This window comes from Dermacentor albipictus, chromosome 2 (genome assembly GCF_038994185.2).
Source record: "Dermacentor albipictus isolate Rhodes 1998 colony chromosome 2, USDA_Dalb.pri_finalv2, whole genome shotgun sequence".
NCBI lineage: Eukaryota > Metazoa > Arthropoda > Arachnida > Ixodida > Ixodidae > Dermacentor > Dermacentor albipictus.
Genome location: NC_091822.1, coordinates 153927970 through 153953848, shown reverse-complemented (window position 1 = coordinate 153953848; position 25879 = coordinate 153927970). Strand labels below are relative to the sequence as shown.

General features: G+C 42.4%; 2 protein-coding genes across 2 annotated transcripts; one reads left to right on the top strand and one right to left on the bottom strand.

Annotated features, from left to right (window-relative positions):
* The first annotated feature begins 116 nt into the window (after window positions 1–116).
* On the top strand, window positions 117–16942 carry Tfb4 (transcription factor B4). The gene is made up of 12 exons (XM_065430248.2): window positions 117–300; window positions 467–537; window positions 1043–1149; window positions 1229–1353; window positions 2742–2804; window positions 2910–2968; window positions 3034–3108; window positions 7618–7671; window positions 8770–8838; window positions 10467–10602; window positions 14861–14897; window positions 16759–16942. Exons 1-12 carry the CDS (start codon window positions 291–293, stop codon window positions 16832–16834), a joined length of 882 nt encoding a protein of 293 aa, XP_065286320.1. The 5' UTR covers window positions 117–290; the 3' UTR covers window positions 16835–16942.
* Window positions 16943–19489: 2547 nt separating this feature from the next.
* Window positions 19490–23155, bottom strand: Vkor (Vitamin-K epoxide reductase). The gene is made up of 3 exons (XM_065430250.2): window positions 22820–23155; window positions 21908–22017; window positions 19490–21440 (listed from the first exon to the last, which is right to left on the bottom strand). Exons 1-3 carry the CDS (start codon window positions 23005–23007, stop codon window positions 21232–21234), a joined length of 507 nt encoding a protein of 168 aa, XP_065286322.1. The 5' UTR covers window positions 23008–23155; the 3' UTR covers window positions 19490–21231.
* Window positions 23156–25879: the final 2724 nt, after the last annotated feature.

Sequence of the window (25879 nt, the reverse complement as noted above, 5' to 3'; positions counted from 1 at the left end):
TAAGTTTGGAATGTCTAACACCTACGAGCGACATCAAAAGAACAATTCTGAAGACCACGCTTATAAGCAATTGTTGACGTCACAGCCGCCATCCTTAAACTTCACGTTTTGACAGCAAAATAGTTTTTGGATAGTTTTGGGCTTTGAAGCAACTTTCCGTCGCCGGCAAACCGGCTTATCGTGGGTGCGCCGCGGTACATTCATGTACTGAGAATGTTTTCGAAGTTTATTTTCATACTCTATTGTTTCTAACTGCATACTACAGCGAAAGTATTTAAATATCGTTCACCATGCCCTGCGGTATGTTCTATCATTCACGTTTGTTCTCTTTAGAATCTATCTTCGAGCGAACAAACAATTTTCGTTTCATTAATAATTGTCCCGACGATTTCAACTTGCTTGTCGGATAATCGTGAATAACGATTGCATATAGTTCATATTTCTTCCGTAATTTATTTTTGAACAGAAGATGAAGGGAGCTTGTTGGTCACGATCATCGACACAAATCCTTGCGCCAGTTTACTTCAGAATGAAGAGGTGAGCGTCTGCTGCAAGGTCTCATCATTTTGTTTTTCGTGTATTCTGCATTTGTATCTATCCCTTGTTCCAAAAGTCGCAACACATCCTTCATGCATGTTGCAGTGCTGGCAAATGTGCAATTTATGTTCGCATGTAACGTACTGTTCCGAGTTTAGTGTTGTGAACGGCGCACCTTAGATGTGGATCAAGATATCGGGGGTTTCAGCTTGATGGGAGACCGACAAACACACACACGTCCTTCACACACACTTAACGTTACCTACAAAGAGACAATTGCAATGCTCTGGTTTACTATAAGGCAGATTTGTGCGTGTACGCATACAGTACGTACGTACCTGTGTTGAACTGCAGGACATGTAATGTTTTCGCCTTTCCAACGGTCAGCTGTTGAAGTTTTACTGGCTGCTGCAGCACCGTGTAGCATGTGTACTTGGCATTTGTATCAGATTACTGAGTGTGTGGCTGCATCTGATTGATGACTGAGTGTATATTATGTTTGCAGGGGATAGTATCAAGGTTTCTCGATGCGGCCACCGTGTTCTGCAATTCGCATCTGATGCTCAACCCATGCAACAGGTTGGCAGTCATTGCCTGCCATTCACACAAAAGGTACAGTTGGCAAAAGTGTGTGTTGGTGCAGCGAATGGCTGTGACGGTTTGTGTGTGATGCATCCGTTTTTGTTTTCAGCATTTTTCTTTACCCCAAAGCTCAGCCCCCTGCCCAAGAAACCGTCTCAGTGGATGGGCAGTACGAACTCTTCAGCGAAGTTACAAATGCCATCAAGGAAGGCGTTAAAGAGCTAGTTTTGTCAGGTAAGTTTTAGTTCAAGTGCAAATCATGTTTAGAGAATTCTAAGAAAGGACTAAGAAGTGTGCTGCAAAGCTGTGTTTCAGTAGCAACAGAGTACTAAAAGTGATGCCATAACGCCACAAATAAAGACGTTACGTTTTTATTGTCAGCAAGCTGTGACAACGGCCAGACAGCGTTCTCATTGCATGATCTTGCTATTGCTAATTGTGCTGCACTAAATGCTTTGTTATTGAATATGGATGTGCCCAAATGGGCATTCTAGTGAAAATAGTGATACAAGTGACCGCTAATATTGCAGTGTTGCCGATTGTTGCACTGTATTGCTTTGTCATAAACCATTTGTTTGGAACTTGGAATTACTTTTGTAAGATTATATCAAGAGCCAAACATAAATAGCTCCGTGAAATTAAGAACACTGTTTCCATTATGCTTTCCTGGGCTTTCTTCCTCTTGCTTTCTCCAGTAGATATACGTGACCTAATGAGCTTCTCATTTGATGAATTTCATTGCACATACCAAAACTAATCAGTCAATGTGCAGAGGAGTAATTAGAATTATATGCTATTTATTCGTGTCTACTCAACCTGGGAATGCATGCACAAAGCTAATTTTATGCTTTGAAAATGCACTTCCATAGTTTTGGTACTATTACATCAGTTCGACATACTACACCTGAACATTTCACTTGCTTTCATGTCTACAGCACCCATTTCCTGAGAACACTCCAGTACTTCATAACATTGTGTGCAATAAAACTTATAAGCTTCACATGCCACTCTGTGCTCTTATATGCCCTTGTATCATTTGTTTTAAACAACCATTCACATGCCACTCTGTGCTCTTATTTGCCCTTGTGTCATTTGTTTAAAGCTACCATTCACCATCAGCTATTGAAATCAGTCCTGCACCATTCCAGCAGTTTTACTGTGGGACACTTTTTATTATCCTGGCATCCACATTGCAAGGAAACTCACCCTATGATTCATGCATGCATCCTATCTGGTCGAACTGTTTTATGGCTAATAACCAACAGGGCACCTTCACCTGCACACCTTGATGTCATGCGAGGCAGCTGGTGTATGTTGTGGAGCAGGCAACATCATGGTTGGGCAGCTGAGGCCCATACTTAAGGCATAACACAACAGTTTGTTAGTGATGTGGCTTGCCTGTGCTTTGTAACACTGTACTGTCTCATGACCACCAGCATTTTTTGAGTGTCCCAACCATGCCTTGACATCACATGCAATGTCAACATGGTAGGCATGGTGACTGTTATTAGGATGCTGTTCACTGCGGGGCGACAGAAGGAGAAACAAATGCAGTACTTTTGTCATTTAGGCACAGCGCAGAGAAGTCTTACATCATCTTCTGTATTCCTTCTCACTTTCAGATAAGTCTGAATCACACATTTCGGAAACCCTGCTCACAGGAGGACTCAGCCTTGCCCTTTGTTGTATCTTTTTCGGAAATTGGACGCTTTTTTTTTCTTTGCACTAAATGTTATAATCTGCTTGTGTTGAGTTTGATGCATATTCTCCTGAACCTATAAAAACCACAGACATTCACAGGATAGAAAAGGAGACGGCAGGTCAGAAAAAAATAGCATCCCGAATACTGGTAAGTTTAGCGTAATGATGGGTGTAATTTTTACGAATAGTTAAATATTTTCTTCCTCCTTACAGGTGCTATCTGCATCAGGTGAAAGTGCTTCTCAGTACCTCAACTTCATGAATGTCTTCTTTACTGCACAGAAAAAGGTTAGTAATTGCAGCTGCCATTCACTTCATTACCATTGTAGTTTTATGGTTCTTGTTGCATCTAAACAGGCATTAAGGCAAATTAAGCTTAGGTAATTAATGAGGTAATTAAGTATAGGTAAGCTAAAGTTAAGCTTACCTATACCGTGTAATGGGTATGTGTTGCACCTACAGATGCGTGAGTAAAACATAGTTCCAGAGAAGCACTCACCTGAGTGTTTTCCTGGAACTATGGAGACGAATTACAGGTTTGCAACAGCTGCGCCACTTCCACCAAATTGCACCAGGAGTGATCCTTTGTGCTGTCCTGCTCAAAGTAGCATTTTAGTGCAAAATGGCACCAAGCCTGTGCCAAATGAAGCATAAGAGCGAAAGGTCTCGGCCAGTAAAACAAACCAAAAGCTAAACCATGCCGCCATCATCATTGTGAAAGTCACTGAGGTGGCCATAGCCATGGATAACAGATGCCAACGGTTCTTCATTCGCTGTTTTTATGCTTGTGTTGCATTTCTCTCTGGCAAATGTTCCAATGTACAGCCAGTGTGCGACATTCATGTTAGTCCATGCTACAGTTTATATCTTGTACCAGCATGGCATGAAGCTCGCGAAAGAGGATATTGTACCAAAAAAAATGCATTGTTGAATGTCTGGTGCCACTAAATCTTGTAATATGTTTGCTTGTGACTGGGGACATTCTTTGCAATACTGCGTGATCAGAAGAGCAGATTCCATTGTTGTAATTTAATCAGCTTTCACATGCGTCATGTTGTGTATGTACCATGGCAATCCCTCCTGCCATGCGCACATTAGAAGCCATCTTGGATGTCTTAACTGTAACTTTGGTTTAATCGTGCACATTCCAGGGCATGGTCTTGTTGACATGCTCTAGTTTAGCAAACTTTGTTCTTGCTCTTTTGAGATGCACCGTATGTGCAACGCTAAAGTCTTAGAAGCAACTCTGCAGCGGGATATACACACAAGGAAAGCCATTCTAGTTACTGTTAAAAATTGATTGAACTGTTCTGGTAATTTTTAGCCTGAATCTCTGATTGATACACATAATTCTAGCTCCGCTCAATTTTTTGTTCAAGTTGAAATCGTAAGCATATCTTGAATCTAGGCGTGTTGGACACTGCACCAAAGGTGTTTGTCGCTGTGCGAAATCAGATTTTTGCCTGCGCCAGTAGGTCAAATACCTCTTCCACCTCTGTAACCAGGATAATTAACGAACACAAGCCCAAGTTGCGTTTACAGAAACTTCAAAATGCAAGCAAAATGAGAGTTTGCCTGAACTAGAATTTTCGCACTTCTGGATGTGGCATCTCACTCTTCCATGAGGTAAAACTACAGCGCCCGCTAGCAGCAGGACATTCATGTTACAAAGCGAACATTTGCATGCCTTGTTTGTCTAGGCTTCTCAGCTTGTTGATGGCACCAGCACGGCCTCCACAATCAGGCAGTGCATGGTCCATTCTCAGAGGCCATAGCATCTCTACTATGGTTACAGCGGCTGCCGCAAGTTGGACATTGGCGCGCCATGTGCATGGCATATTGGTGCATCATTCCCATGGTTACAACACGTTGTACCTGACTGTGTGATAGTTATGCGATAACTAAAATAGCTGTTGAAGGTCAGGCCATAGTTTTTGTTTTGTCATATCACGCAAACATAAATATAATCAAATATCGTGCAAACAGAAATCGCACATTCCATTTTTAAGCAGTGATCATAGTGCCGCACGTTGATGTCACGTCCGTCACAAGATGTGCATGGAATCATCGCCTCGTGGTGATGCTATTAGTGCTGCCCAACAAGCTTTCTCAGGAGCATTGCAGGGCCTCTTTAAAGGGCACCTCTGGCGTTTTTTTTTTTTGCCCATATTAGGATATCGTCATTTTCAAATGGCTTGACAGCCCTGTAACCGGTAGGATGGTTCAATTTGCTTAGAAACTCATCAGTAACTTTAAATAACCAATAAATGAAGTGCCAAAGTCGAAACTGGTAGCTGCTTCGTGTGATGTCACAATGAGTCGATGACGTCAGATCGTACACTACCGTAATGTAAACACACAGTACACAAAGCACTAACGCCAAAAGAGCGAAGCTGGTGATGTCTCCTGATGACACAGGGAGCTTTTAAAGCTCTTTCGAACTAGACAGCAGCAATTTCTGTGACAGTAAGAGTGCTGAAGGATTGCCATTTGCTTTTGACCAGCTACTATCGCGCTGGGCAGCTGACGTGCCCAAGCTCAACGCATTGTGCTTTGGCAAGATGGAGAGAATCACCGGTTATCATGTCTGTGAAAACGATGGTTGTCGACTGTCGTCTCGTAGAAAAAGGAGCCAGCTTTGTTGTTTCTGGACAAAGTGGCGTAGTAGTCTCTGACGTTACAAGCACAGGCTGGCCAGTACAAACACAGGGTGGCCAGTCATACATTCATGGGCATGAGTCGAGGACACATGTCCAATCTTTGAAATTAATTTTCAAGAAAACTGAATGATTTGCAGCCATATCATTTGAAACTGATGGTCAGAGTGCAAAAGAGAACTTATATTGAAAACTTGAAAAAGGTAAGCGGACACCGAAAAATCGCCGGAGTTGCCCTATAAGTGAAGGAAGCTTCCATAAAATTAGGACGAAATGAAATAAGCAGAAATAAGCCTCATATTCAAAATTAGCCCATAAGTTTACCGGTGTGCACGCATTTTTAGCACCATAACGTGGAGAGTAAAGATTTTAGTAAAATTTTGCTCAAAGGCCCAGTTGCCCCTTAAAGGGACACTAAAGGACAATATTAAATCGAGCTAGATTGAAAGATTAGGCTTCAGTAATAACAAATTCATCAATGGTAGCAAGAACAGAGCTTTCTGAAGTGAGAAAATGACAAGAATGTAAAATCGAAGTGGTGCCATTTGTTAGTGAATTATGTTACTTTACCTGTCACATCAGCACTGTCTGGTTCACAGACAGTGCCATAGAAGGTCACAGGGAGAATGCTTCAACTCGTCTGTCGAGATGTGAGCGGTTCAAATCGGGGACATCAGTGGGACATTTCGTGACAGTTTTCTATGCTACAAAATGACGCATGGGCATGCAGGAAACCACTGTGGATTTACGGACAAATGATATATTGATCTAGCTTGGCTTTATATTTTCCTTTAGTGCCTCTTTAACCACTATCGAGTGTTTGTTGGATGCCTGTAGAAGAATGCCCATCAAGGTACAGCATGCAGGCTGCTTGCATTGTCATGTAGTAGTGACATGCGCTGGCAAGCAGGCCGGCAGACAAACAGGAAACCAACAAGCGTGGAAGTAACTATTTATTGGGTGAACTTGTGCCTTCTAAATCAAAGTAGAACTCTGGTGGCGGAAGCAAAAAGTGCAGTTGGTAGTCATCGAATCATATGACGCTGCTATCAGGCAGTCGCCTATTTACAGGAGAATCATCATACATTCTAGATTCTCTTGAGATGGCCCTGTGTGTTCAAGAATGCGCTATAATCGGCAAACTCTGATAAAATGGTCCTTTTTTTCTGCGTGTGGCCGGAACGTTTGAACTGCATGAACAGTCGTATTGTGAGTGCGTCTCGCACAGTGGCACAGGTGTGACGAAGTATATCGTACTCGATCTGCTAAAATATACCTAGCAATATAGCCTTATCATGGAGGATTGTGCATTGATATGTGCAACTGCACGCAATGATGCTCTGTCAAGTCTGCCTGAACAACAAACATGATGTATACCTCTGCAACTGTAAGGTACATTCTTCAAAAATTTTTAGCATTTATTGTGTGGCAAGTGAGAGCAAAATTGAGGCACAAATTGCCATTCAAGGCTGCATGTCTCTCCATGATATTAATCTTCTCAGTGTTGTACAGAGGATTGTAAGTCCTCCTGACTCCGAGATCCTTGGCACTGCACGATAACCATCTGCGGCTCTGACAGTCTCAGAGGCTGTACATTGGCATTCTAGGGGAGTTGCAGGCTGGCACAGAGGGGGCACTGCACATGCAGAAACTGTGCCAGCAGAGTGGTGTTGGGGCACAACATCAGTGAGTTTCTGCTGACGTAATGTAATTTGCTTTTTTAGCGTCACCGAGTGACGAATCCCAACAGAGGTTCAGGAGGAGTATGTATGCCAACGAAAGTTGGTTTTATAACCCCCCCACGGTGCCTTAGTGTCTGCGGAGCTGTGCTCATAAGCACGAGTTCGCAGGATGAAATCATGACCTCGGTGGCCGCATTTCAAAAGGGTCAAAATGCAAAAATATTCCTGTAGTGGGAATTAGGTGCTCGTTAAAGAACCCCAGGTGGTCAAAATTAATTCGAAATTACTTACTGCAGCGTGCGTCATAATCAGATGTGGTTCTAGCACCTAAAACCGCAGAATTTGTTGTTGTTTTGTTTTGCACTTTAATAGTGGTGCTGGCAAATATAAGTTGACAAAAAATTAAAATATGGGTATTTTGCAGTTGTGCTTTTGAATTAACCCTCATTGTTTTTCAGAATGTCATCATAGATGCATGTGTCCTTGAAAAGGACTCTGGCTTGCTTCAGCAGGTGAGCTTTTTTTGCTCTGCCCTCATCGCTTCTTTTTTGTGTCACCAGTGAACTTTCTGTTTTGGTGTCCAGCGGCTTATAGTAACATTCATTTCTTGTGCTTCAAGCCAGTGATTCAAGAAATTAGGCATAGACCTATGCTACCACTATTCGTGTTGGTCATAAATTGCACTTCTTTAATGTTTTTAAAAAGAAGAAGCTTTCCTGGTAGTAAAAAAAAATAAATTAATTGAGGGCTTTCCACAAATTATCATCTGCTGCTCTCTAGTAATGTACTCTAGTAATGTACTTCTTGAAATCTCATACATGTGGCTGAGTACATTTGCTTGATTTAAAGTGTGCCGTACTCTGAAATGACTATTTCTAGTATGGTTCAATGACTAATGGATAGATGATCAAATTAACCAGTGAATGACATAGTCGTGAAGAACAATGAATTGGCAAATGAGTCAAAGTTGCTTGATCCTAATCAGCCCATCACGCTCTTTAAAATTTTGCATGCAGTTTTCCAGAGATAACCTCTGTGCTTAACAAACTTGCTTTCTGTCACTGCAAAAGGTAATTCTGCGGCAGTCTTTGTCCTCTCAAGACATGCCAAGATAAAATAAGGATAAGAACCACAAGTTTGAAATGCTAACAAAGTAAGACAGCTAGATATCTGTGTTGTGCAAGCAACCTTTTCTGCGGTCATTGCAACACTGCGCAGACAGCGATCGCAGCGGAATACTGCCATACGTGTGGTTTGGTTTTGTTTTCATTTGAGACATTATGTGCGTCCGTGCAACTGGATTACCAGTCAGTTAATCTAGTGATAGCTGGCAATCTGTTCAATTAACTACATTGTTCTGTGCTCAAATCCAATTTCCAGAGATGTTGCTTTGAGTGTGCGAACTACTAGCTGATGGAGAGGAACTAGAAATGTTGCAAAAATTATGTGAGAGAAAATCATGTGTGTAGTCAAGAATGTATTTCAAAATTGGATGTAGCATTATTTTGACATCTTGTTTGTACAATGGCACAGCTGTGCCATTTAGTTTGCATTTACTGTGACATGAGAGAGATGCTAGAAGCCTGCTCTGTGTCGCTATTGTTTCTTAGGGCTGTGACATCACTGGTGGGAAGTACATGAAGGTGCCAAACCACACAGGTCTCCTACAGTACTTACTGGTAAGTCCTCTTCATCCCAGCTATGGCAGTTCTTGTTATTTTGCGCATCAGCAATATTAAAATGATATGACAGTCAGTCACGTCATGCCTTATATACGTAACATGTCTGAGTTCAATGAGGCAATGTTCTGAAGCATTTTAAATAGAATACAGGGTGGACCACAAAAGCAGCCAAGTTTTAAAGTATTTTTATGCAAGGTGTTGTCACCCAGTTTGCGATAGAATGTCAGGATGCACCTGTTACTTCATAAAATTCTGCAAGGGCTCTGTACTGTGCATTTCGATGTTTCTAGTCCAAAGCATTCTTGGCCTCTTACCTAGCACATTGCAGAAGGTATGTGTTCTGATCTCACCTAGCTTGGGGCTGTTTGAATTTTTTTTTTTTAATTTACCTATCCAATGGTGGGATTTGAAATAGGTTACCCCAAGGCGCGCGCGCATACACACATTCATTCTATTGAAATACCTTTCATGCAAACAAGTACAACCACCGATCAATTTTTCTTTCACAAAAAGGTGCCACAGAATTTTACGAATTATCACTCAATCGAAGAAAGCAGATTTGAATGAGAAAATAATCCATTTTGATAAATTTGGAAGTCGGCGACGAATGATACGCCTTAGTGCCACGTACGTCGATGATATCTCCACATCTGCACCACAAATTAAGCGAAGCCAGCCACGCTTCACGTGCACTCCATCCTCCATGGCTGATAGCGTCGCCCGCACTGGGACGGCGCCAACAGGAAAAGTGCTGGCAGCGGGGAGCTAATGCTTCGTCTGCCTCTCACTCCAGCGTGTCATTGAAACTCGAGATTACACAACCTGCAATACTAAATGCACGGCAGGACAGCTTACATGGTGCCAATCCCTCTCAACACGCCCACTCTATGCACATGCGGCAGATTACCTCTAAAGCAGCCTGTGCGGCTGCGCACGCAGCCACGGCCGAGACGCTCGCCAACTTATTGGGCCCCAATTTATCCAATGTGCTACCTTGAGGATTGACCCAGGTCGTAATGGAACAGGTTGTAACGTGTTTTCACCAGAGTGCAGTAATTAAGTTAGTTGTAGGGTAGTCCTCGCTGTCGTTGTTTTTGAGACATTGTCACCTCCATCATTTATGCTTTGCAGTTCCATGCTTGTGTCACCCACTAAATTGCTTGCCTTACATGGACGCATTGCCCCATCTTGTATTATCACTTTCTAGAACCCCAATAAATGCTTGGTACCTACCTGCAGAATGCTTCACATAATATTGATTGCCACCGTGTGTGGGATCTGCATAACTTTCCTAATGTAGCTTGAGTGCATCGACTTATGTCTCACATGTCCTGAGGTAGCTTCAAGTGCATTCTTCACTGTGATTTCACATTAATGAATGTAACAAGTGCAAATAATTTCAATAGCTGGTAGCCAGTGATATTTGACGGCAGGCTTGCAGGCGATGCAATTTCAAAATCATTCATAAAGTATTTCTTGTAATGAGGCTCAGCTTATAATGAAAGCCTTCTACACATATGACGAGTCAGCATTCCGATTTCTTAGAACAGTACTAACTCAAACAGCAACTTGTCTCAAGTTTTCAATAGTCTTTTCTCTTTCTCATTATGACTATTCCTTGGCAGTGGCTGTTCCTTCCAGATAAGTCAACAAGAGACTATTTGGTCTTCCCACCACCAGTTCATGTAGACTACAGAGCAGCCTGTTTTTGCCACAGGAATCTCATCGAGATCGGCTATGTATGCTCGGTCTGCCTTTCCAGTGAGTTTGCTCTTGATGTTTCATGTAACTTGGCCATGTAAGGCTGTGTTTCTTTTTTTACTTCACTCAAGGAGCCCTCCAACATGCTCTGAGAAATGTGTGGAATATGCCTGGTATTATCGGTTGTTAAAAATATCCCTGATATTTTTTAATGTACCTTGTATGAGTTATGATGCAATCAGGTGGTGTCCCTGCTGTGCTTAGACAGCCTTCCTTTGCTTTTCATCCTCGGTGCTGCACTGGAATTTGTGCCACTTTGCATTGCACTGCCCATTGTTGCTCTGACCTTTGGAATCAGCATGGCCTCCAAGTTTAGGTCACTGCATTGGCTGGTCTCATAGGTCGTTGTATTGACACAGTGGAATCATTTCTGGCCACCAGATGGCACCATCCACTTATTAGTCATGAGATGCCCTCGGATTTAGTTTTACCTTAGGCACTGCTTAGTCGTGACACCTCCTGAAATCCAGCCGATGGCTATAATGTCCATCAGTGCACCGCAATGAATACGGAAAAATGGCCGGTTTTTAAGAAGTTTAGGGAAAGGACACTTTAGCAGAAGTGAGCAGAAACCATGAACCACACAGCCCAAACGCGTACACTTCTGAGCCCAATTATAGGCTCTGCTGCGTGTACAGCAATATTCAGCTCAGTAGTTCATGAGAGCATTGTCTAGTGGTTATGCATGTTTACTGTGCTCAGCAATTGTTGCAGGGCCTCTTTTAGGGACACTAAAGTAAAATTGTTCAGCTAGACAGATGACCACACTTTAGAAATCATGGCAGACAGTCACTTTTACTGAGAGTAGAGAATTTGTGGGTGGGGCCTTAGTGTTAAAGGTTCCCTGAAACACAACAAAGAAAATGTTGGGGATCTGTAGAAGAGGCCCCTGTGAACATTCGAGCCAAATATTGTTGCACTGCATGCAGTAGGAAATTTGCAATCTCGTGTTGAAACAATAAAAAATTTCTTGCTAAATTTCTTGCTATCACCTTCGCAATGTCGTCATCGCAAGCAGCGAAGACCACCAACAGCTAATGGCTGATTTTGTGATCACAGGAACATTCTCGGCACAGTCAAACTCACTTATAACGATACCAATTTTAACACTATATCGATTATATATATGTATATATACATAACAATGAAAAGCTGCTGCTGCACCTTAAACTTTGGTATGTTTTCTATGGAGAAATAACCCGCTTACTACAATGTCCCCATGCCGCATTATCAGTTATAACGAAAAAGTCTGGCTGCTAGGTGTCCGTGCCAAAAGGTAACGGAATGCGAAATCCTTGAAAAGAAAAAAAAAAAAGTGAAATGTGAGCCGCTGCATGATCGCCCGCCACCCCAACTGTTGCTGCGTGCTTCTCTCCTTGAGAGATGCACGCCAGCCTCACACACATCTCTGCCGTCGCCTTTCCACCCCTCCAAACATGAATGGGCTGCACCCACAACTCTGTGCTCCACCACCCTCCAAAACGCAAATGCACTGCCCCAGCTGCGCTGACAGCGCTGCCCCCAGATTTCTCATTGGCCCTCATTCTGTGCAATTATGCTAGCGGATTAAGTCACTCTTGCTTGTCTTTGTTCATTGCGTTGAAGTCATTCCTGGTGACGTAGTTTATCAGCCTCATTTGACTCGCCGCTGAAACGGAACATGGCTGATCCGCCCACTGATCATCAGCAATGCATGTCGTTGACAGTAAAAAGAAAGCGTGCTGCTATAGTTTTGGAAATGAAGTGCTTCTAACCGATGAGGCAATCGTCGTGAATGTGCTTGCATTGGATAGCAACAGTGATGGCCACAACAGCAGCACTGATGTGATAGGACAGGCTGCCTCCACATTATCCCTGCGGGAAGTCCTGTAGATGATTCAGTCCCTTACTTGTTTATGTGAGGGACCTTCCGCTTCACTACCTGGAGCACCTGGATGCCTTGGAGAAAGATGTTGGCAAGCTTCGTGTTAAGCAAGCAAGGCCAATGGACATGCGATTTTTCATGAAAGCCAGTGGGAAGTACGTGGCAAGATGCTTGTGGCGATCCCATCCCAGCATTTCTTCTTGATTTTTCAAGCTGGGATGGTGCCACAGCAACCTTTCTGCATTTTTTAAAAGGTGCCTTTTGAGGCCACGAAAGCGATGCCTCGGCGGAGCTCATATGTGACTTGCCACCCGTGTCCCCTGTTTGCAGTTGTTATGGCATTGCCACTCTTGAATGCCGACAGCCGGGGCTTGTTAACAACATGTGACCGCAGCACGCAGGAAGCAGAGTTAAACAGTTAAACGAGTCAACACAATGAGAGGCCGGATGGAAGAAGGTGGTGGGGAGAACTGGCCTCCCCGCCATTATAGTTTTCTCGGAACAGTTATGCCATCCCCCATTTTGATTTCTTTTTTTCGTGCAACCCGATTATAATGATTATCGGTTTTAACAGTGGAATTTTCAAGGCAGTTGAATATTGTTATAAGTGGGTTCAACTGTAATACTATTGTTGCTAATATTGTTGTAAATAAATGAAAAGTGTGTATGTCTGCGACCTCAAAAAGACAGAAAAAGCATGTCATCTTTGCACTGCCGGTCTACACAGGACAGTTGCACATAGCTGCTGGGCTCCAAGACAGCAGCGACGTGCTGTGTAAAGTAAATGCCGCAACCACTACAGGGTGCCGCGAGAAGCCCTCTTGCCGGTGTGACACTCATCTTTCTGACGATGCCCCCTTGCCACCTCCCATGAGTAGCTTCTAGCACACTAGTGGAGACGAGAGGAGAAAGAAAGTTGCTCACCGATGCAATAACTACATCTAACTCCGATTATACTTGAAGGTTTTAAAGTACCTTTGCAGCAAGAGATTCGAGAGGGGACGTGCTTTGCTAGTGAGGCCTTGCTATGGTTGGTTAGAAAAGTGTTCAAGGCCCTTTTAAGGGAACATCTGCAGAATAACATTTATCTGTCTTCATTTCGGGGACCGGTGTGCCTGAAGACTTGTATGGTGATACCAATTTTGGATTGCTCCAGCAGTATCATGTAATGCGACGCAGGTTTTGGTAATGACTGGTCCTCTGCTCACTTTGGACACGCTGCATGCAAACATAATAGATATGGCTAGCAAATATTCTGTGAAACAGGTTTGTTCAGTAACGTTACTGAATTTTGTGTCATTGAATATATTGCGGTTCATTGGAAACCAAAAGGAAAATGGAACCTGATGCTACAGCTATAAATGACAATCCCAAAGGCATGGGGGAAAAAATCATGGAACTGCTTCTAAACTAATGCCTATAAGCAAAGGAAAAAGGAAGTCCTTTATCCATGCAATAAGCCTGTTTGTCATCTTTGCTTTGACGTAGCTGGACCTTCAGTATCCTCGCACTTCTGCAGATGTGTAGGAAAGTTCGCAGAGCAAATATCGCGTCAGGTCTAGTGTTAGCTTTCACCCATAGCCGAGACACATAAAAGCAAAGCCCAATGACAGGGAGCAAATCGAAAAGGCTTTTGTTTTATATTTGTAGCAGTGTTCAAATACAGCGCGGAGTGCAGATTCATATTGAAAATTGAAGGGGAAAAAGATCGCGTGTTTTTGGTAAGTACAGCACTGTGATGTAAACACACTGTTTAATGATCTCCATCTCTCAGCCAGCCCCCCACTGCTTTACTAGAGTGTTGTGAACTTTGAAAGACAAGCAATTTAGAACAGTCTCATACACCTTGGCACCCACCACTGTAGCCCACTGGCTACAGTGTTGCACTGTTTGCTAAGTTGCAGGTTCCATACTGGCTGCAGCAACTGTGTTTCAATGGGGGCAAAATGGAAAAACGCTCATGTACTTAAATTTAGGTGCATGCTAAGGGACCCGAGGTGGTAAAAGTTAATCCATAACCCTCACTACAATGTGCCTCGTAATCATATCATAGTTTTGGTTCATGAAACCCTGGAATGTAATTATTTAATAGACTTGGTAAACGTAAGATCATCATATAGTTACTTAAGGTTTGCCTTCCTTCATGCTCATTGAAGAAGGTTTGGTAGCTTTGCAGTGAGCTGATATAGAGTGAACACATGGCACCTAAGAAGGTACCAAGGATTTGTGTAGGGTGGATTGCTGCAGTTCTGTGTAACTAATTTTAATAAATCACACTCAACAATCTGCCAAAAGTGACGTTCGGGTGTCTTGCATTGGATAGCCTCAAGCACTCTGTGCCTGGATTGCAATTGGAACTTCTGCAAAAGTAATGACACTGTTGTTTCTTTTCAGTTTTTTGTGCATTCAGTCCCATCTGCTCTACATGCCAGTAAGTATTCCTCTTAACATGAACCTTTCCTGTGGCTGTGCTGCACAATTTCAGGTGTTAAAAAGATTTCAGTGAAATGCCTTCGAGTCATCATGTGAAAAGAATTGTCTTCGCAGTGTTTAACCCATTGGCTATCAAATATTGTGAGCCCTGTGTGGCCCTCTGTTCAAATTACCCTGTATGCACGCTACGTAAACTTCCACAGTCGGATTCATTATAATAGTTCTGTACAGTAATAAATGCTGAAAAAATGCAAAGAAGTTTCTAAGTAGCTCACTAAAAGTGCCACAGGGGTTGCCTTTTACTTAGTCATCTAATAAACATGTTCTATCTTTCTCTCTCATTTGCAATCTGAATGAGCACTTTTCATTTCAGCTCTCCAACTACCAATCACAGATTCATTTTTGTGTGGTAAAGCTTGAAACACTCAGTCATTTAGAAAGCAGCGCTGTACTTTTTAATTGCTGACCTGGGGCACAATGTAAGATTGTTGTTCAAAGCATGTGTTCAGCTTCGCCTCACACAGTTGGTCTAGGCTACGCCGAGTCGTGCTGGCGCCTTTTCTTTTTTATTTTCCTTTTTGCACTGCATAGTCCATGCTGCCATGACAGATTTCGTTTGCCAGGGTTTGGTGGAATCTGACACGAGAAATGCACCCACTGCACCTCTTCAAGGCACATGGTTGCCAGAATGCACGTGCAGATGTTCTAGAAATGTCAAGTTAAGATAAAATGCACATGAAAGAAACCAGACCACCCCTGAAACAGACACATAGTGCCATCTGTTGACAACATTTCCAAACTTATCCCACTTCTATTGGCTGCCGTGGCGCCCACGAACAGCTTTTTATACCAAGGATACCTCTCGCCCAGCTAATCACCAGCTTTGGCTCTGTGGCCGCGTTGACAGTGTGACCCTCCATGGTTAACTGTCTTTGGCAGCAGAGCTATTTTTGATGTATTCATTACCGAATGCACTGTTGGAGCATGTACCCATTTCGTGCATGCCAACAATGCGAGAAGAAAGCCAAACTTGTCTTTAAACAATATTTGCTCATTTTGATGCCTGCATTTCAACCTAGGGCGATATTCGCAGGGGACGATTTCATTTTCATGAGGATTCACCTAATTTGTACCAGATGCATTAGTGTCTATGCAGTAGCATTTATGGCACAGCGCTAATTGCGCTGCCTTCAAACAGTGCCGGAAATGTTGCCCTTTGAAGACACCAACGTGTTCTGTGCTAGACAAAAGTAACCTTAGTGAAAGTATTTTTTAAGAGTGATTAACTGAATACAGCCTTGATATGCTAATGTGTGCTGTATAACTTCCTACTAAACTTTTCATCTCGTGGAATAATTTCATGCTTGGCATAGGCGTTCATGAAGTTGCCTGACCTATTGAATGCGAATTTCTGTGTTCCATTCAGTTTTCCCCGCAGGGTTGCCTGTTGCCTCATAGCTGCTACTTACGTTACTAAAATAGCGTCGCCTGGGTTTGTGAGCACCTTGGCCATTGTGTGAACAGAGTGTGAAGACTATTTTTTTTTCTTCCCTGATGTAAACACGTGTGCATGTAACAGTGCTGCTCAAGGAGACGAATTGTACAAGTACAAGGAGATGGATAGAGTGAGAGAAAAGCACAAATTAGTCACTGACTTAGTACTTATTTGGTTTCCTGCATCATGTGCCGTCTGCTCATCATCCTATGCAAAATGTACCACCTGCCGTTTTGGAAATGCGCTGCTGTTCTTCTATTCGGTGTGTGTGTTCCGCCCCTTCAAAAATTGGCCTGATATGTCATATCCTTTCATTGTAGCATTGCTGCTTTTGGATAGCACAACACTTTCATTTCTCCTGCAGGACTGCCTTCAAGTTCACTGGGCCTTTACCATCACTGCTTAAAGCCAAGAAGAAAAAACAGAAACTTGGGATCTAGTTTCTCTGCCAAATACAAAAAAATCATTTCAGAACCAGCAGAGCCATCAGCACCCTCATTAACATCCAGAATCTTGCATCGAAAAATTAAAACTGTCACTCAAGAGCAGCTTATTTGGTCCTTTCTCCACATTCTCATTAAGCTTCTGAGTAACATCTAATGGACAGCAGCATTGAATTATGGGCTGCAAGTTAGGAACTTAACAGCATTGCAAGAGGATGGAATGTTGGCTTTTTGGCGGTGATTGACTATAGGTACAGCTCATGAACATGGACAGATGCACACAGTGCCGTTTGTGCCCACTTATGTTCATCTCATGTTCCTGTGGTATACAGTCTGTACCTGTAGTTAGCAGTGTTGATCACAGATGCAATAAATTTGCAATTTCACTAAAAAAGCAAAGCATTGACAGCAACTTCAAGGCATTAAAATATCACTTGAGGTAAAGCTAGTAGTTTTAAAAAGCAGTATAAAGAGCAGTAAACACTTTCTTACTAAAAATATGTGATATAAAAAAAAACTAGTACTATGTAGCATGATGTCACATAGCCACATTTCCAGGTGAACATACCGTGTTGCCGCTCCCTTTACCATTTCACTATGTTGTACTTCCAACCATGTCACTCGGGGAAAAAATCTGTTACAGGGAAGCAGATTTTGTATGAAACCGGTGCACATCATGAAATAAAGCATTAAGATTTATTTTTCTAACCATAATTTTCCTTATATCACAACAGAAAGGATAAGCTTTCTTCCCTTCAAGACTACATGACAGCTCTCATCATTATCTAGGCACCGTCTACAGCTTATTGTAACCTAAAGGGGCCCTGAAACAATTTTCTAACTAATCGTAGAATGGCTTCACTGTTAAAGAACGCCATCCCACGAATCTCGTGCTGCAAAAATTGTTCGACTCTTTTAACTATAAGTGGAGTTATTGCACCGATACACAGCTTTCTCTCTCTTTTCATCTCTGCTAGCACGCTGAAAGCTACACAGCGGAGAAGCCAAGAGAGTAAAGGCCCCAGTCAAAAGTTGAGTGTTGTGGCATAGCCTGCTGTGGCCCCAAGGCAGACTACGCTAAGCTGCGTGCCGCTGCCATTTAGGAGGCCAAGCGCAGCAGACGCAGCTACACGCAGTGTAAAGATGAAATGACTTTTCTTCACCTTTTGAGGTCACAGACATATATTTTAATTTATTTAACTCGCAATTAGTAATTGCGTATTACTGGAAATGTTCTTGACATACCATAAGTACATTGATGCATTACTAATAAGCTTAAATTAGGAGAGCAATGATGGCACGATCAGATGGCGTGATCGCATTAGCACAGTGGAGGCATGCAAAGGAGGGCTCCGCATGCAGTAGTGATCGCATTTGTGCATAGTCGTTCAGCTCACTGCGGTTTGAAGTTCCAGAAAAAAAAATGCAACTAGAGGGAAACCCCGATAATTCGAAATCCCTTAATATGAACTGCTCTGTTGGCATCGGCAATGTCCCATGTATTTCAATAGAGAAAAGAAAAACCTGTGAATTTGAACTTCAAAAAATCATGCAGTGTTTATTTTGAACAAAATTTCTTAATCCCATGAACTGCTTTTCAGACAAACCCAGCCGAGCTAAAGGCAAAGGTTCGCTGCTTCGCTGTCTACCATAATGCCACATGCCATAAAGATATGACAAGGAAAGACACACAGGAAACAGACAGAACTGGGAGACCAAACTGGAAGTGCGCGGTCCTTTCCTATCTGAACAGAAAGACCTTAGCGCACACTTCATCACATTGCCGCACACTTGGTCACGTGATCTACTCATTTTGCACGCGGAAGTTATACAGAACCTAGGCTTTTTCCTGCATATGTTGTTGCGCACTGATGGAGGAAACACTTTCAATGCGAGCCTAGTGTCGGTTTTGTGCGTTGTACTGCACAATTGATCAGGTGCTATATTTCAAGGGGCTCTTGTTAGTTTGAACTCTGTCCTCTTGGAGTTCAAGTTAATGAGATTCTGCCGTATTCATGTCATGAACCCGAATGCGACATGCATTCAGAAGCCTAAAATTTCTAAAATTGCATTATATTCGTGCAAATAAGGCAACACTGAATGCAAAAATACAGTTCTGCTTCCTCTTTGTGATGTCATTTGTTTTAATTCACCATTGTTTAGTAATATCTAGCCCACAAAGTAACATGCACACCAAACCATAATTTATTTTGAGTAACTAAGAATGCAGTAGAGCATTCAGTATTCGTCTATGTAGGTAGATGTTTCCAGGAACAGCTTAACTTGAACCCTCACTGTTCAAAAATGTATGCCATCTACAAGAATTGCAAATATTAAATGCTAAGGTAAAACATTTATGTGACCATTCATTAGAGAATACAAATTTCTCTTTTACTCTTGTAGAGAATGAAAGTTAGAAAACCTTGTAATATTATTTTAAAGAATATAAAACAGGAATGGTAAGCCTTAGTTACAACCCACTGCACGGACCTGATGAGCTTGGAACCTTTATTTTGGTAAACAATTCAACTAAAAAAAAAAAAGAGCAAGCCATTGCCTTTCAAACCTTCAGTACTGCAATGCATTGGGACCACTGTATTAGTACTTCCATCGCACCGCTTACAGAAAACAGACAACCGAGCTAGACACCAATGATGCTTAAAAAGGAAGGAGAATCTGTGCACACTTTATTTCAGAAGACTCCATATACAGACATTCATGAAAAACACATGTATAAATGGTATATTAAAATAAGCAGTAAATATATATTTATCTGTAGATATACGTTACAAAAGTACTACACTTGAACACCATAAAAGGCTCATTTGAGACACTTATGCAATGCGCAGCAGCGCTGGTAAATAACTTCTGAGCATATGTAATCTCATGCGCACGTCGCATTACCCTAGTTCAGTGTCGCATGCAATGAAGTGGGCTCTCTACTAAAACCAATTGTGCAGTGCATGTGCTTCTAGAGACTAGCGAGCGTAAATTGCTACAGTGACTATAACTTCACATTAGTGATGTTAAGTGAACTCAAAGCATGCATGCATGCACACATATTCTCGGGTGACAGCAGTGTCAACAAATGAACAGTGCGCAATTAGCATAATGCAATAGCTTGAAATGGAGCGGCAAAGGCTTACCATGCACCTACCTATCAACAATGCCCTTCATTCCATCACTTGTAACACCTCATGCTCGCACATGAAGTCCTTGCACCTCTAATGAATACATACTATCGCATCAGAAATGTCATTTAGGAGAAACAAAGCAAGAACAGCTCTTTTATGCTTCATACTACAGTTGAACCTTATTACAAAGAAGTCATGTGTGGCATGAAAATATCTGCTGAATATTTGTTATAAGCATGTGTTCATTACATAACTACTGCAGATTTACTTCATAATATCTGATAATTCTATCAGCGTTCACTAAAAGAAGGTACAGTTGTACTCAAAATTATCATGTACAATCATCACGTGCCAGGCACTGAAGGTGCTTTAGACCGAAAAGTAATGGTCTATATATAAATCACATGAATGTCACACACGAGCGAATGTGGAAAAGGAAATGTGCCCTCTAGTTAGTTTTCTCAAGTTCGCACTTCATTATGGAGTGACAGTAGAGGCTAGGTGAAAGATTGTTGATAACCACACAAAGAAAACCCCCCACATAAGGTACCACGTTTGACAACCTTGACAACTATAAAAGCATTCTATACATACATGCTTACACCCCACAATTGCATCAGTGCAGCAACATGACTAGACCAAATGCTCGGGTGTCTTTTAAGTGTATCCAATGAGGACAGAGTGCACGTAAACTGTCAGCGCAGGACAGAGTGCAGGTAAACAGTGTCGCACAATCCCGTGTAAAAAGTTTATCACATTTGCACATCTTGTTCCATGGCATTTGTGGTTTTCCGAGAGTGAATTTTCTCTGTATACATCTGTGGTACCTGGCGCGTACACCTTTTCAAGACGAAGCTGATGCAGTCATCTGCCACTTGTGAGAGAACGAGCTGCGGAGAGCTCACATAAACACATTCTTCAGGGAAATTTGTTGTAGGCGAAATAAGACAGGCTGTGTAAACAGACTAACCATGAAGTGCTTCCTCCATGAATCGGAGAGATGCAATACAGTTTCTTGACATACCTAATTTTGAATACAACAAAACGCCAAGCAAACGACGGTACAATGTCCATGCGAAACGTTCGATAAGCAAATCAACACCTTGCTAGTTCATTGTCACTGTTGAATTTTCACATGGCACAGCACAGTTACATATAGATATTCACACCGCTATTAAAATACTTTTGCCGTATCACACAACAGATTGGTCAGCTGCAAATGTGCACATGGTCAGCTATGCTTGGTAATGAAAATTTGAGTTACGCCTTTTTTGCTTTCACATCAGCAGCACTCAGACGGTATATGCTGCCTACAAGGAGCAAGGCGTTGCACACATATGTTGTTACGCAAACCACGCAGAGGGAATACAGTACAAAGTAAAGGAGGTAGGCGAGGTAGACTGATGTGATGTTTGACAGGATGCAGAGAGCAAGGTGCAGTTTGTCCCAGCGTCTTCCATCGAACATACCTGCAAGCAAGAGAATGTGCACATACAGAACGCTGTGAGGTGCAAAAGAACTTCAGAAAGGAATTTGTCCTAATTATTACTGTGTGTATCATTCATTTATTTATTTATTTACAGTGAAGGCTTGAAGGCTCTACAGAGAGGAGTTATTCATCTGAAAATATAATTTACTATCTTTCTAAAAGTGGCAGAATTACAAAGTATTACTGCATTTAGCAAGCTGCGACACCTGGAAATTGGACAGGCTTTAATGCAAAGCTCATGTCTTTTTGTCTATGTCGACAGACTGAGTAGAACAGTCTCTTTCAATCAGAGGGTGGTGTACCTTTCCACGCAGACATCTTGGTAACTGCAATCATACCTACACAGTGAAAAATGTGTCCCAGCAGCTTGAAAACGTATTCGGCCTCTATTATGGTGACAAAGTAACGGGGAAAAAAGAACGGTAACAATGCTTCCAGGCCTCTTACCACAGATCAAAACGGTGCAGTAGAATATGATCCCATAGACACTGTTCGGCTGCACGAGTATAGAGTCGGAACCTACGAAACGTTGGAGAAGTCCCAACCCTTTGCCGTACCTGAGAAATAAAGAAATCAAATGAATGACCGCATTATGATGAACAATAGGTTAACGCTCTTCACAATTGCTCACAGTGCAGTATCACACAATTAAAACGCCTCACGTCAGCATTTTCAGCGCATATTTCTTTTGCTGCCACTTCTGTTCGCGCATTAGAAAAAAGAAGGGGGGGGGGGCAGGTAGGGAATGACAACCATTCCACTCTGTGAAGATCCATGGAATGGCAGTCAAAGCTCTCAAACGAAAATCAAAGTGCTTTCGCTGCCATTCCATCTTCACAAAGTGGAATGGTTGTTATTTTGCGTTGCGAGTCTGGCGTCATTGCTCGTTCGGAGGTGCACGGGCTCGCGATTGTCGTTTTCGTTCAACGTCGCGGGAACGTCCTTCGTTGGTGGTCATTTCGCGCCGGCGCCGTTTACATTCTCGTTGCTGTTCCCTACGGCGCCCCTAGTGCACATGTTGTTCTTCGGGTGAACGAACTATACGTGTCCGCCCCGTCGATAACGCAACTGTTTTTAGCGCCAATACATCTCCTGCTTATATACTGCGATAACCTTGACGTCACGCTGTTGTTCACGGCGAGCGTTCTAATACGTTTCGAATTTTGACATCTGCGCCACCGCACTGCACCCGTATGGATTTGTTACATCGCTAAGTCCGATTCTGTTGCAGGACGCCGAAGAAAACTTCGGAATGTTCGCTTCGCTTTCTACAGCTTTCGCTGTAGAAAGCGCTACTACGCACCATCAAGTTTTGAGAAAGACATTCAAACACGGAACGAGGAAATCGCGCATACTTACGAGGAATTGAACGCCTTGGTGCAGCTGACATTCGGGCTCAGATCGCACATCGGCGCGTACTTCGGGTCGTGCTCCGCACGAGTTTCGACGATGTAGGCGTAGACCGAAACCAGAACACCCAAGAAGCAGACCACGGTGTTGTAAATTTTGAGGCGTCTTCGCCTCGCTTGATGGTTCGCGGGTAACATATCCAAACGACACAGACTCCGGGATGCGGAAGCCGCAGAAGTTGCCGCAGGAGCGTAGAAAATGCAAATCCTCGTCTAATGGCTACTGCGTCCTTCGATAGCTTGGAAAGCATATTGGAAAGCGAGTGCAGCGCGCGTGGATGGCTCAACGCGAACTGGGCTGTGTCGTATTTTTCTGGTAGCTAGCGTCACCTAGCATTGAAGATTGAAACAACAAATCACGGAGGCCAGCGTTAAGACACCGGTGTTCAAATGCACTTTCTTTTGCATGCGACTTTCCACGTGTGGGTCACCACCTGTTAGACATAAATGTGTTGTCTCACATTTATTTGAAGTTATTTAAGAACTATATGTATTGAACATAACTAAGTCCTGATATACAGCGGGTGTTTATGATTTGGTCCTTAACAGTTTACTCTCGACGACCTAAATGAACTGCAGTAGAAGGAACTCTACTGTCCCTCTCTATCTCATCTCCGCGTTTATCTGAGGACGAGCAGCTAGATCGTAATGTGCCATAATAAAAATAAACGGCCTTAGAGATTGCCGCGCACAAGAAGGTAGTTCACAATCTCAGAGGTCATAACAAGCAAATCCAGATGCAGAATTCGTAGTTAGCTCGTTTTCTTACGAGAGACGGGGAGGGCTGTTTCACTACGCTATAGCCACCATAACTACGTTAGAAATAAAATTTTCTCAGATTTTGGCATGCGCCAACTTTGAAAACATATCCGTCGTTTAGGCTTCTGTCTTTTAACTGGATATTTATTTATTTATTTATTCATTTATTTACAAAATACTGCAGGCCCGACCAGGAGTGGTAAAACTCATAAAAATAATCACACATGCATTGAAAAACAAACAAACAAAACACTCACTTCTCTGTTGCCAAGTTATCAAATTTAAGGTTAACCAGATCAATTGAGTCGGTGCTGTTTAACAATGATAAAGGTAGTGCGTTCCATTCTGCGTTGGTTCTTGTTTGATAGGGAATTGAGGATTCAAAGTGGCGATGTCTGGTTAGTTTTGTAGTTAATGGGCGCGCATGTGGAGCAGGATGGATCGACAGTTTATTATTTTTGAGCAGTAACAAAAAATTTAAGCCTTAGAATTTTCCGCCGTGGTTGTAATGTCTGTATACCCGGATTGGTGCGTGACAGTTGTTGGCGAATCTGTTATACGGCAGTTAGAAAAAGTAAGCCTAACTGCTTTCCGCTGGATCATTTCTAACGCAATAATAATAACTGATGCAGCAGATATATTGGAGATAATTCCAACTTGGGTTCTTAGTTAATGTCACACCCAAATATTTATATATTCATTTACTTCAACGAAAGGGTGAGTAGGAAGACTATAGGGAAACAACCGCCTACGTTTTTACTCGGTTATCTGCATGTATACTGTTTTTTTTTTCTCTCATTCGACTTCATGTCCTATTGTTTACACCATGAATAAATGTTATGAAGGTCAGCACTCAAAAGTTTCTGATCTTCTCGGCAAGTAATCTCATGAAACAAGATGCAGTCGTCTGCAAATAAGCATACTTGTACTGGTTCAATAGTAGCTTTAATAACATCATTAATCAACATAAAAAATAAGAGTGGTCCCAGTACGCTACCTTGTGGTACCCCGGAAGTAACTGGCAAACGACGCGAGTAGTGACCATTGCCAGAAACCGACTCTGTGCGGTTTTCTAAGTAGACGGAAATCCAGTTTATCATGAAGGAGGGGAGCCCAACGTATTTCAGCTTGACTATTAACTTTCGATGGGAAACAAGGTCCAACGCTTTTAGAAAGTCCAAAAGAATTGCGTCAGTTTGGCCATACTTGTCGATAACGCTTGAAAAATTGTGAATTACTGTGGTTGTGTTACCGTAGAAAAGCCCTTCCTAAAACCATGTTGAGCATAAGAGAGATTGTTGTTATCTGTTAAAAACTTGGTTATGCAATTAGCGACAATATGTTCAAGCATCGTACAGCTCGAAGTAGTGAGAGATATATGACGATAATTTGAAATAAGGGCGGTGTCGTCTTTCTTGTATATGGGCACCACAGGTGCCGTTCACCAGTCAGCTGGTAGATCCGCAGATGATATGAATGCGCGAGGAGGAGGAGGACGAGGAGGAGGAGGAGTATATTTTAATAAAGAGAAAGGAGGAGAGGTCGGCCTGGAGAGCGTGTCTCTAGCCTGCTGCTCCTCACTGGGGAAAGGGGAAGGGGGAAATACAGGGAAAGGTAGGTGGCGGGTGATTATGTTATGGTACAATGAGATTCTATATACACGTTGTCCAATACGCGGATGCGCACTGTAGACGCAATACACGTAAGAGTAATCTTGTCCACGCGTGTTTCAGAAGGGACGGAAAACACGTTGTGAAAGTATAAGTTAAAACGTTCCGCAATGGCCTGTCAGCAAGTCGAACACCACCGAGTTGCATCTCGTCAACATAATTTTTCTTCTGATTCAAGAAATCCCAAAACTTTTGACAGGATTCTTTAAAAAAATATGGTTAGCGTATGTTGAAAATAATGCCATTTGGGAGGTTTCAGCGCCTTATGTTAAGCACCATTCGTGCGGCTTTAACAATGTTTGTAGCTGCTCTTCTTTTTTTAGGGCACTTAAATTTTCTTTCTAGGTGTGAGACCTCTCATGTTATCCAGTGATTCGATTTTGTTTTCTTATTTTTCTTTAGTACGAAGTTATCCAGACAGTAAGTGCATATCTCTTTAAAGTGATTCCAAAGTACATTAACATCTGAACCTTGAAAGCTGCTGAATTTATTTCAAGGTAATATAGACACTCTCATCCCTGGCACGAGAAACTTCTTCTACAGAAACTATTTCAGAAGGAGCAATTGATACAATCTTTTTT

Bases quoted from the DNA above. Each gene is read 5' to 3' on its own strand.
- Tfb4 (XM_065430248.2), top strand. The intron at 7,672-8,769 runs GTGAGCTTTTTT...ATTGTTTCTTAG, and splicing joins ACTCTGGCTTGCTTCAGCAG to GGCTGTGACATCACTGGTGG. The intron at 8,839-10,466 runs GTAAGTCCTCTT...ATTCCTTGGCAG, and splicing joins GTCTCCTACAGTACTTACTG to TGGCTGTTCCTTCCAGATAA.
- Vkor (XM_065430250.2), bottom strand. From the start codon at position 23,007: ATGTTACCCGCGAACCATCAAGCGAGGCGAAGACGCCTCAAAATTTAC. The intron at 22,018-22,819 runs GTAAGTATGCGC...TTTATTTCTCAG, and splicing joins ACCAAGGCGTTCAATTCCTC to GTACGGCAAAGGGTTGGGAC. The intron at 21,441-21,907 runs GTAAGAGGCCTG...TCTTGCTTGCAG, and splicing joins CTGCACCGTTTTGATCTGTG to GTATGTTCGATGGAAGACGC.